This window comes from Perognathus longimembris, chromosome 19, assembly GCF_023159225.1.
Source record: "Perognathus longimembris pacificus isolate PPM17 chromosome 19, ASM2315922v1, whole genome shotgun sequence".
NCBI classification, from domain to species: Eukaryota; Metazoa; Chordata; class Mammalia; order Rodentia; family Heteromyidae; genus Perognathus; species Perognathus longimembris.
In genome coordinates this window covers 19,820,161-19,833,276 of record NC_063179.1, presented here as the reverse complement: position 1 = coordinate 19,833,276, position 13,116 = coordinate 19,820,161, and the positions used below count along the sequence as shown (strand labels likewise).

Here is a 13,116-nt window from a genome sequence, read left to right as displayed (position 1 = left end):
CTGCTTCAGGATGTGGGTAAGACATGTTCCTGTGGTAACTATTTCCCAAGCAAGAGAAGCAGGTAGAAATACAAATCTTTGCTAAACTGTGGCCTATCAGGCCTCTTGATTTATGAAAACAAAAAAGCAAAGACTATGTTAAGCTGTTTAAGAAATAACTGAGAAACAAATATTCTATGAGCCAGAAAAAATATACCAAATAAATGTTTTAATCGGTCAGTTAAAATGATCAACATAATTCAATTGTCAAAACCTTTTATCATGTGTCATTACAGTTCAGACTAACAAAATAATCATAATATAATTTAAAGCTATGCAAAACAAAATACACATGTATTCCTTGAATTTCTTTTTGCATCCTAAATGCCTCACTGTACATTCCATGGCTAATTTTACTAACAACATGTATCCCAAAACTATAATTTTTACAACTTGAAAAAGTATTATTTTAAAGTAGTTATACAAAGGAGTTTCACTTCAACATGTCAGTTTATGAGTACAGTGCATCTTGATTAATGCCACCCCTTTCATCATTCTTCCTTATTTCTTCCAACCTCATTTTTCCCCTCCCTTTTCCTAGTTTCATTTTCACATATGTATGTTGAATATGAAACATCTCCAGTTCTAAGGGTGAGATTGAGTGGGGTGGGGAGAGGTGAGTGGTGAAAGAAATGCACTACTTTTATAACAATAAAGTGAGCCAATCATATTATTATTATCGTCATTTCATAAGTTTGGAAATTGTGTCTCTTAGTATGTAAGTCATTAGTCACTTGAGGTGTACAGTTCAATAGTTGGCAGAGCCAGTAATTGTTCAATCTCAAAGGCCTCTTGACAGCTGTTTTCTACATTTCCATTTCCTAAGATGTTTACCATTTCTTTGTGCTGGGAACTTTCCAATTATTAAATATATACATATATTATATAATATATAGAGTATACTATATTAAGTATCATAGCCACCTTCACAAAAATATGCAATTTTTCAAAAATAAAATAATTTTGATAAGCAAAACATAAAAAGCATATTTGGCTCTTTTTTATTTTTCAATAAAAATTCAAATTTATGCTACTGATAAAATCTTAACTTGCACCTCTTCCATTTTGCTCATAAAAATAATACCTTATTTACAAGGACTACATTAAGATGCCTCATAACAATGGTCTTTGAATCTAAGATAGAAAACTCACACAATGAAAATGCTAATGAACTATTTAAAAGTTTGATATCTGTCGGCCCAATGTATTATGCTTGATTATTTTTAGATTGTTCTTCTATTCTTTGGAAAAACATAACAGATTATAAATAACAGATAATAGATTGCAAATACTTAAAACATACAAAGTTAGTACTATCAATATAAATCAACTCAATGGAAAATGCAAATATGATATTAGGTACAAATGAAATAAAGTAATATTACAAAATTAATGGTAAAGAGAAAAGAATTTATTATGTTACATTCTCTCTAATTATTCCATATCATTATGTACCTTGTAGTCTTCATAATCATTGCTATCTAGCAGTTCTCTTTTCTCCAGTTCTATGAGTTGGCCTGAGGAGGTCCTAGGGAGCCCTGGCCTGACTTGTTCGTATATGGGCTTTCCATTAAAAAACAGTTCCTTCCAGTCATGCATCATCTTATATGGAATCAGACTATTGCAAAAAATAAATAAGAAGTGAGTCAATGCTTAGTAAAATACATACTTCAATCCTTGTACATCTTACTGTTGTATATATTTGACTTATTTTCTTCAGACAATTAGAAACAATGACTTAGAAATTATTTTACAGGTTAACATAGGTGCATTGGTAATGACTGGTATTAGATAGATGATACATCCAAATTAGCTTTTTCTGTTGAAAATTACACATAAATAAAACAGCTGTTCTCTTAAAGAACCTTTGGGAAGCAATCCATCTATTCATGGTGCATAGGAGAACACCAATGTTAGGAATTTAAGGTTTCATAGTCATTTGATCTCAGGATAGAAATTTGAAACCGAAGGCTTTCTAAGTCTGGTCATTAGTTTTAAATATATTTTTTTCTGTTACAGCACAGGCAATAAAAAAGACTAGTGGTAATAAGTAATTTGTATTCATTGAAACCACCTATATTTTATATAGTTCACAGCAACTGGGACATAATACAAATGTAATTCCATGTTTTATCTGAACAAACTCTAGGAAGAGGCCAACAAGAACTATACAAATATATATAAGAGATCTGAGTGAGAAGTTTACAACAAGGATACATGTATATGATTTCATTTTAACTTACTGATTAAAGGCAAATTTCTATGAAGAAATGACTCCTAAGCTGAATCGTAAAATACAACTAAGAGACAACCAGGATAGATTGACTTAGAAAATAGTTCCAGGAGGAAAAATGTGTTTGAAAGAAAGAACCTAATAATTGTTCAACAATGTCTCTAAAAGCAGTTGGTCTAGAATTTGAAATTACAACTTAAAACAGTGCACCACGGAACATGCTATTATTTGAATAGACCTTAAAGAGATTATTCTAAGTGAGTAATCCAGACACAAAAGGACATTGTTTGTTCTCTTTTAAATAAACCACCTAGAAAGATGTACTTAAAGGTTTAGAGACCACCTGGGGCTGAGAGAAAGGAGATGGGGAGCCAGTATCTAATGAGTGCAGTCCCAGTGAATATTCTTGGTTAAAGGGCTGTAGGATTGATCAGTGGTCTGGTATTCACACACCTCGTCTCCCTTCTTTATCCTTCATTTATCACAAGGCTTAAGAACTAAAATTGTCCATGTCCTTCCTTAGAACTTTTAGCATTCCTTTTCAGTAATGATTCTACTGGCACATTTTTAGAGGTTCTCAGTCTTGGTGATTACAATCTATTAAAGTAGTCCACCTACTTGAAAAATATTAGAAAAAAAAAACACAACCATCTAACCTGTATTTGAAAATTCTACATGTGAAGATTGGAGGATAAAATCAGGCAAAATGGCAAATAGTTTCCATACTCTTATAGAAATCAATCTCCTTGTTCTTGCTCCTGATTTCCATCCTCTTCAAAACTCTGTCCTCCTGCTTCCCATCTAAAATGCTCGTGAATACCAATACCACCTGCTATGGCTTCTGTAATCTGAATGTCTTCCTCTCACCTTGTCTGGAATTCCTAATAATTCTGAATATGTGTGACTATCTCACGTTCTCCAAAGATCTAAATTCCATCAAATCAGCCTGGTCTGGTAAGGCAATTATTAATTCAAAGTGTAAACAAATGAGGAATAAATGCTATCTTATTGAAAAAGGTCCCTTTAAAAGCTTACTATGTCTTTCCATTTAAGAATGAGCTTCTTAACTTTAAATAGCTTTGCCTGAAGGTACAGGCTATGTGGTTTGGTTTTGTCCAGATGGTCCATGCAGCTTACAGCTATTCTCTCCAACTCTGCATAACTTTTTAATCTTCTGCTCTGCAAAAGTTTCAGTTATGACAAGGTTGAGTTTATCTATAAATTTCTAATCTTTTGCTGAACAACAATTTGAAGTCCAATTTGCTACTTTTTTTCATAGATCATGCTTTAGGGTCTGAGAACTCTTTGCCTTTTTATAAAGTCTATAGATTTTCCATTTTAAAACAAGTTACATAGTTTTTTTTTACATGTAGTCTTAGGATCCATTTTAAATTAATTTTATACTGTATGTGGGTAATCAATGATCCTTTAAAATTTTTTATTTTTTTCATTTATGCAAAACCAATTGTTGTAGTCTTATTTGTGTAAAGGCTATCTTTCCTTCAAATGGCTTTTGAATCTTTGTCAAAAATCACTAGGGCATTTCTATGAGGGTCTGTTTTTGAATCTCCATTATATTCTGTTGGTCTTTGTTGTCATTCCCTCTGTCAGCATCACTTATTGATTACTACAGTTATACTGTAAGTCATAAAAGTAGGTTAATTGATTCTTCTCAGTCCATTTTTCATTTCCAAATATTTAAACTAGACTAATTACTTTGCTTTACATGTGAATGTTAAAATAGACTTGTATCTATCCATGAAAATTCTTATTGGGTTGTTGATAGGAATTAATTATACATCTGTATTAAGTTTTGGAGAATTGACATCTTTGAGTTTTTCAAGTCATGAACTCAGCATTTCTCCACATGCATAGTACATCATCAATTTTTGTCAATATGTCATTTTCTACAGAATCTTTAGATTTCTCTCTAAACATCCTGTGCATTTAAAGACAGTTTTTGTGTTGTTAAGCAATTATAAATGTCATTGTATTTTATTAGTATTATTATTATCTTTAAGTAGTTTTACAAAGGAGTTGCCATTCAACAAAGCAGTTCATAAATACAATTCATCTTGATCAATGTCACCACTTTCATCATTCTCCCTATCCTTCCCAAATCTACTCATTTCTCAATTTTCTTAATTGTATAGGATATGCATTGAATTTCATGACTGTATTGTATTCTTAATCTTCATGGATGATGTACATATAAGTTACTTTCACATTTATCTTGTGTCCTTTGAACATTCTGAGCCACTAATTAGTTTTAGCTAATGTCCTGTAGCTTTTCTGTTTTTTTCTAAATAAACTATTATGACATTTGCAAATAGAGGAAACTTTTATTTCTTTACTTCTGTCTGATTGGTTTTCCTTTAACTCCCTGTGGCAGTGGGTAGAACTTTTCCCCAGTCTTAGAGGAAAGTGGGTCAGTGTTTTACTATTATGTATGGACACTCTTTGAAAAGGGCAGAAGGTTTCTTCTCTATTTCTCTTTTGAGAAAGCATTTATTACTAATGGATGTTGGAATTGGTTAAATGATTTTCGTATTAACTCACATAGGCATGCAGTTTTCTTCTTTAGTCTGTTAATATGCATTGATTGATTTCAAATCATCATTGCATTTCCAGAGTACATTCAGCTTGGCACATAATTCTTATCAGTCAAATTCTACTACTTAATTTTTCATTATAAACCTCTTGCAAGTAATAATGGTTTATGGGTTTCCTTTATTGTTTCTGGTTTTCTTTTTGCAATTGGTTTTATCTGGCATCGGGACAATATTGGCCAAGTAAGATAAATTGGGGAGGCAATCTTTCTTTTCTATTTTCTAGAGGCACATGTTTATTGGAACAATACTCCAATGGACTGAGTTGAGATTAGATTTTCTTTGGGAGAGTTGTTAAGTTACAAACTCAATGCCCCTAATAAAGGTAAGTCTGACAAATAACCAATTTCATTGGGTAATTAATAGCAATTTGTGCATTTTTAAAAAATTGGACCATTTCTTCCAAGTTGACACATTTAAGTGTGCTCAATTATTCATACTATTTTCTTATTAGCCTTTTTTATGTTTAAAGGACCAACTGGCATATTTTGAGTTTTATTCTTTTTTTTTTTTGGCCAGTCCTAGGCCGTGAACTCAGGGCCTGAGCACTGTCCCTGGCTTCTTTTTTGCTCAAGGCTAGCACTCTGCCACTTGAGCCACAGCGCCACTTCTGGCCATTTTCTGTATATGTGGTGCTGAGGAATCAAACCCAGGGCCTCATGTACATGAGTCAAGCACTCTTGCCTCTAGGCCATATTCCCAGCCCCTTGAGCTTTATTCTTGACCCTAATAATTCCTACCATCTCTGTTTCTTACTAGTGGTTTTTCAGTCATTAATCTTGTTAAAAAGTCAGTTCTTTGCTTCTATCATTTTTTACATTTTTTGTTCATCTGCTTATTTTTAATTTTACTTATAGGCAACTTTATTGTATCTTTCCTTTCTTATTGTGTTTCCTTCCTACCATGTTTTAGAATGTATCTGTTTGTGCTAGGCATTATTCCATCTATTACTCTCATAATGATAGCAATTTCCTTTAGGTTCCTTTACTTTTATTTATTTATGAAACAGGTATTAAATATTTCCTCTATACACAATCAGAATTCCATCAAACTGTGTTAGCAATTTTGCTTCAACTGCTAAACTGCCTTCACAAAACGAAAAGTAAATTCTATTGCATTTGCTTATATTTTTGCACACTGAGTCTTTCCTCCTTTCTGACTTCCTCAGGTTCTTGTTTTGAAAAGTAACTTTATTTCTGTTTATAGAACATCCTTCAGCTGTTCATTCGAGGGTATAAGTATGCTGCCACAAATTTTCTTTGTTACTATCACAATACTGATTTTTGCTTCATCCGTGAAGTGTATTTCCACGGAGCACAGGAATCTTCCAGCAACTGAAAAGCACTGTGAACCTTCCTTCCGGTCTCCAGGGTTTCTGAGGAGAAATCCTGTCATTTTAATTTACTCTTAAAGATAACTGTTGTGATCCCCTGAGTGTTTTGATGATATTTTCTTTTTCTATTTTCAGAAATTTAATTACAATGTGTTTACGGCATGGAAAACAAACCAACAGAGCATGAATGGCCAGTCCCCAAGGCTCTGTTAATTATTTTCAGTCTAATTCATCCTTTTTATGTTCCGAAGTCTATTTTCTTGTTTTACATAATTATCTTTTTTTTTATTCTGCTATTGAGCTCTTTCTTTTTGTTATTGTATTTTCAGTTATAAAATTGTCATTTGTTTCTTGTTTATTTTGTGTCTGTGCTATGACTAAAGTTTGGACTGAAGCCAATTTGTCACCATTTGAGTCAGATGTGTTTATAATTGTTCATTTGCTTTTCTTGGTGGAAAGAAGGCCCTGCCATGCTCAAGAGGGGCCTATGCTTCCTCATTTATTTCAGCCACCACCTTGGTAGCTGCATTGGAGTCTCTTGAGACAGCTTTGAAAGGATGGAAGATAAGGCATTCTGGCATTACTAGATGTGAAGCTACATTTTTAATCTGTAGATTTGGATGGAATAGAACAGTCATTATCTAAAATTTTTTATTCTGTTATTGTCTAAAAGTTTTCACCATGTTATCCTGTCCCTTCCCTGAGCACGCTGTTCAAGTGGTATATCTGCTGCTAGAAAATTCAGGTAGAACTTGGCTTACCAGAGGCCAAAAGAAAACCCAGTTTCTCACTGTTTCTCATTCTGAAGACTAGTCACAGATCTCTCGAGCTATCAGTCCTATCATCTATTTTATAATATCCAGGGGTTTAGTTGTTAATAGAAGGAATACAGACATTTATTCCCTTGTCCCAGAAAAGAATGAGATTTGCCTTTAATTATTAATTTTAAATTATGTGCCCTTATTCATTTAAATAAATCAGTCTTTTTATTCTGCACTTTTTGCCTTTTAGTCTGTCATTGACTTTTCCTTTTAAAAATCTTTTATGATGATCTCTGTGACAACTTCCTCATAAATTTGTTTTTATAATTTTGTGGTATTTAGAATTATATGAATCTAAACAGCCTCTTCATTCCTTCAAGACTTTTTGTTTTTTGGTATAATTAATTTGATTTACAGTTTTGTAGTTTTATCTTCAAAATGTCTTCATTCTATTTCATTTAGTGGAGTTTATATGGCTGTGGACTAGACACTGGCCACAGGAGTGGAACAACTGGGGCAAACCCTTTTTTACAAGTCAGAGTGAACAGATATTTTCCCTCTTCTATCTCCTATCTTCAGATCCTATGGGTAATTGGCTTTTATTCCTTTCATTGCAAGTTCATGAGAAGACCACATCCAGGAAGGCCTGAGGGCTATCTTTGTTCTGATGGAATAGCTTTCATTTAGGTCTTCTGAAGTGTCATCCCGTTTAAATTGCAGCAAAGGATTCCACAAGAAATAGGCCTATGAGCTAAATACTAAATTTGCTTGCAAGAGTGCTGAAGACTTTCCCTACTATATCAGCTCTACGGTCTGGTATTTCCTGAGATCACATGAGAAACTGAAGGATGTAAACTGAATGGCAGCAAAAGCTTTATATTGTGTTAGGGTCTAGGATGGAAATGGAACTAATGTGACAGTTTGCATTTCCTTTTGTCCTTTGCCAAGTAGCAAGCTCAGTTGCAGTACCTCGGAAATCTACTGATATCTATGTAATTGTGTTTCAATTTATTCCTTATTCTTTTCTTTCATTATTTAGAGAATACTTTATTGATTACTATAATCAAGGCCACATAGATAAACCTTTACAAATTTATGATTCCTTATTCTTAACATCCTGTCTTAATTTAAATTTTCCTTGGTTTATTCAGTTTAAAAATATCTTTTGGTATTTCCTTGAAAGTATATTGATTCCTTCCAGATAAGATGAAATGGAGGTAAATCATTTATTTGTAAATTAATAAAACAATCATCAGATGATTCACTGTTCTGGAAAGTTTCAATTATTTCATATAAACTATTGTAATTCTCTTCATTAGTTGCAAATGACTTAGATACAATTTTCACATGGTAAAAGATACACATGGACCTCAAATAATGCTAGCTGGTGGGTGAATCAACTCAATAAGCATGCTCTCCTAGACACTACTTCTTAGTCCTTTTTGTCCCATGGAATTTTTACCTCTCTTTCCTTAGAATCCTCCAATTGACAGTGCAATCCTACCTTGCTCATTGTTTGAGATGTTTCCACAATACTAGCTTTACTTACTTATTTGTCAGCATCCGGTAGTCTGCCACTTTAGTGGACAAATCAAGTATTTGATCCAAAATTTCTCCACAAATTGTATAATGCTTTTCATAACGAGCCTGAGCCCTTTCTACAGCAATCTTTTCATGAATTTCCTTTTCTCTGAAGATTTGTTCTTCAAAATCAATCTTGGCTTGTTTTGCCAGAGCCTAGTAATGCAAAAACATATTTAAAGTCATTATCATTCTCCAACAGTGGAGAGATAAAGTCATAAAATTCAATGCAGATTTTACAAAATTAAAAAAAAACACATTGAGGGAAAGTGTGAGATTGGAAGGGGTGGGGAAGAATACTGAAAGAGATGACATTGAGTACGATGTGCTGTATTCATAAACTTTGCTCAATGGAAAATCCTTTGTATAGCTACTTAAAGAAAAAGAAAATGAAAAGAAAATGATGTCCTAAGTCAACAGCCCAAAAAGCCTTTAAATCAAATGAAAATAACTTAGATAAGGGAAAAGATTAATCAGAAACATTTTCTCCTGACTATATTAAATATTGAGTATGATAGCAAAGGCAGTGTGGGAAATATCCACCTTTATTTTATCAACCAAATACAATATGGTGAAAAATAGTCTGACTGACCATAGTGGAAAGCAATAAATTAGAACTTCAGGCTTTTTGAAAGATGTCCTGTTACCAGCAGTCAGGAGTCACAGAGAAATTGACGAGTGTCAGTCTGTGTCAGATAGCAAGTACAGCCTTCTCCTCACCACCACCGTGGGGGCCATTATAGGGGCGCCTCTGCTGTGACTACTGTTTGTGTTTTCAGTATAAAAAGTCCATGATTTGGGCTTGTACTTAGAAGCTACTTTGAAAATACCCCAATTCTACTAGTTTGATATAATCATACATTAGAAAATAAATATTAAGTATGTTAAGCCCCTAGTGTTAGTTTTAACAAAATTTAACCCTCATTTATAGAAACATCTACTTCTGTTGAAAATAATGAAATTTTAACTTTTACAATAAAAATTTTTTAAAAGGCAAAACAAAAAACAATAAAAGTAAGTAATGAAATATTTAAATGTTTGTTTTTATCTTCTACTTGGAGAGTACTGCTATTTTGTTTTGGGAAACCTTTCCGTATACTAAGTAAAAATGTCAAGTTTAGCCTCCTTCCATTGAGAATAACACAGTACTCAGTGGATGGGATTCCAATGAGCAAATGTGGCTTTGCAGAAAGCTGAGGCAAACTTAAGAAATTTGATTGTGTGCTAGCTTGCCCCAGAAAGTAGACTTGGTCCATAAAACTTGATCCAATGAGTAGAAACACAAGTAAATTTTGGCTTTATAAGCTCTGTTGTCAAATTCAAGCCTTACCTGGTATACAGATTTCAAGTTTAAGCTATGAGAATTTGGGCAAGTTTTTCAGCTTCTTTGAGCACCGGTTCCCTCAAAGTGAGGATATTAGTAATTCTTAATATACAGAGAAAAATTAACCCAACCATCTTCTGAGAATAAATATTTTGTATCATACCATTCTTAAATGATTATCTCACAAGAGGCTTCTATGTAAGGTTTAGTATTGTTTTGCTGCTGCTGCTTAATTTTGCATGCTTATTTTATTTTTGTCTGGCAACTGGTTGGGCTATATGACTGGAATTACACCAGAGTTTACCATTCTTGGATTGTTATTTTCATGGAGAAAGTTAGGTGTGAAGCTTTATAGCATGCTTCATGAAGTTTGAGAAGGAAAAATGAATCTAAGATACTAGAATATTCAAGCAGACATTATGGAGACAGTGGGCTTAAAATTGATCATTAGTTTGGTTTGATATAGTGCTCATGAAATATGTGAAAAATTTTAGGATGTGATGGAACCAAAGCTTTGAAAAGAATGAAATGTCCTTATCAATAACATAACAGCTTTCAGTTTTGCTTGTTACATCAACTGTCTCTCTCCCTCCCTTCCATACTTTCATTCACCTCCTTCTTCCATGTAGAAAGCTACATGAAATGAACTGCTAGAACTATTCAGTCTCCTCATTCTTTTCTGCCTACTATCAACTAGGCTCAACCCACCACAATTTCCTGTCTCCTTACAGTAGTCTGTAGTCTAATTTAGAGAGAAGGGAAGAAAAAAGGAAGCCTGTGGGAGGTAATAAATCTCAGTGACGATGAGCTTGTACTCTTAAGTCTCAAAGAACAGGCTTTTCTCTTGCGGTACAATTGGTAAACTGGAACTTTTTAAGTGTTCTAAGCTTCATTCTCCTTATACTTAAAGTATATTTGAGGATAATGTCTACTTGTGGCTATTGCAAGGATATTTTAAATCTTGTTTTTTATTTATTTATTGTCAAAGTGATGTACAGAGAGGTTACAGTTTCATATGTTAAGCCTTGGGTACATTTCTTGTACTGTTTGTTACCTCCTACCTCATTGCAAGGATTTTATATGCATGCAATGAACATAGTGTAATGCTTGACTCAAGGCAAATACTCAATGTGAGTTTTTAAACTGTATTTCAGGTTAATAGTATTGATATTCATTGATGGTACACCATTTTGAGACCTGAAATTATCTTAATGTAGCCCAGTTGTAATGAAGAGATTAGCAGATTTAATCTATAAATTAGGCAAACTAAAAAAAACTCAATGTAAAAACCACAAAGTTCCTCCATTCTCTTGCCTCACTAATTTTCTTTCTTTTTTCTTTAAACTGTGACAGAGCCTGGTCTAAACCTTGGGAATCAAGAGTGACCAGAAGCAAACTGGTCACTCCTTAGCTTTCATGCTAATGGGATATGCAATGCAAAAAGCCGCCACAGGAATAGATGGCTAATTGGTAGTGGATGTCAAGTGGCACCAGATCTAAAATGAGGGTGGGGGGGCTACACAACAGGGAACCCTGATGTAGACAAGATATGCGTTTTGTAAAGAGCTCTGAAAGATGAATATTTGCTGGATAGGGGCACATGACCAGAAGAGGAAAGATGCAAGAAATGCCCTGTTTGGGATCTGAGAGCAGACAGATGTGGAAAGATCTTGGGCCAGGAAAAGGATCATAAGCAGGTATGTGGTTAATGGGAAAGCAAGGATGGGATTCCAGACAGGATGGCAGTCATCAAATCGGAGTTCAAAAGATTCTCTGGCACATATAGTGGATTGTAGAGGAGCCAGATCTTGGCACCTGGGCCCCATTCTCAATGACATTGCATTCTTAGAGCACCCAGGTAAATGATGAATTAGAATCATAAAGAAAGAGAAATGCTATATGGGTTTCAGAAATGCTGTCTATTGGAAATCAGAAATTGTTTATTAAAAAACCCACAGTGCCTTGTGGAAAGGAAACATCTTAAAAGCTGTCACTCACTGAGATTATTCACCTAGAAGAGGCAACATTGGTGATTAGCTAGTAACAATAATGGACTTTAGAGAAAAAGTCTTTTGGACATCTGGGAAAAAGAAAGGCATGATTCAAAGAAATGAGTAGAAATAAGGAGAAGATTAGATAATCATCAGGTTTTTTTTTTAACAGCAATGTATTATGCCTGAAGAAAATCGTGACATATTTCAGATAATCAAAGAAAGTAAAGGGGAACTAAGTATTTTATTTCTAGCAAAATGGATAGTAGAAGAGGTACAGTCTATTAGCAACCTAGAAGAATTCAGGGAATATGGGGCTGGGGATATAGCCTAGTGGCAAGAGTGCCTGCCTCGGATACACGAGGCCCTAGGTTCGATTTCCCAGCACCACATATACAGAAAATGGCCAGAAGCAGCGCTGTGGCTCAAGTGGCAGAGTGCTAGCCTTGAGCGGGAAGAAGCCAGGGACAGTGCTCAGGCCCTGAGTCCAAGGCCCAGGACTGGCCAAAAAAAAAAAGAATTCAGGGAATATTATTGCCTATAGGCCTTTCCTGGGGAATCATCTGGGAAACAAGCACATGAATTCATAAGGCACATGAATTGATGGTGAACATCACACGCTTAGGGCCTAGAAGAATCAAGACTAAAGGAAGAAAGTGTAGTGTAATTATGAAGAAATAAAAATAGGAAGATAGTAGGCAGTTCACATAAGAATTTAGCTCTTCTTAGGCAATAGATAACAAAAGACAGCTTTGTTCACTATGACTTCCTAGAAAGTTTGAAAAGGGACCTCAGGAAGATTTTTAAGGGAGATTTTGTTTACCGCTTCTCGATCAAGGGCATCCTGGAAATCTTTGAGACGTCTTTCTTCATATTGTTTTTCCCTGAAAATTCTGTTCTGCCACAAAACTTCCTTTTCATGCCTAGCATGCATGAGCTGGACAGCAATCCTGCGTTCCTGCTGGGACTGGCGCATCAGCCGGTGAATCAGCTGCTCCTCCCGGTAGGCTTCCTGCGAAACCAGGGCCAATGATTTCCCAAAGCCAAATCCATATTCCTTAATAGGCGAACAGGTTTACACACACATACTCTATAGAAGGCATCACATTCACCTATATTACTCCTGTCATTTGATTTCAATTTAAACATGTCAAAAATACACATTGAAAAAGAAAAAAAAACAACAGATGCTGCATAATTTTACTATCTAGAAACATTATGGTCTTGAAACTCACAATTACCTTA

General features: G+C 34.4%; 1 protein-coding gene across 1 annotated transcript in view; it reads right to left on the bottom strand.

The window, feature by feature from the left end:
- Positions 1-1,083: 1,083 nt before the first annotated feature.
- LOC125367465 (sperm flagellar protein 2-like) overlaps positions 1,084-13,116 on the bottom strand; it is a 47,603-nt gene continuing 35,570 nt past the window's right edge. The window contains exons 8-10 of the mRNA XM_048368138.1: positions 12,695-12,883; positions 8,525-8,712; positions 1,084-1,657 (exon numbers count right to left, since the gene is read on the bottom strand). Coding sequence (XP_048224095.1) covers positions 1,474-1,657; positions 8,525-8,712; positions 12,695-12,883 — 561 coding nt within the window. The 3' untranslated portion in view covers positions 1,084-1,473. The remainder of the gene's footprint in view (positions 1,658-8,524; positions 8,713-12,694; positions 12,884-13,116) is intronic.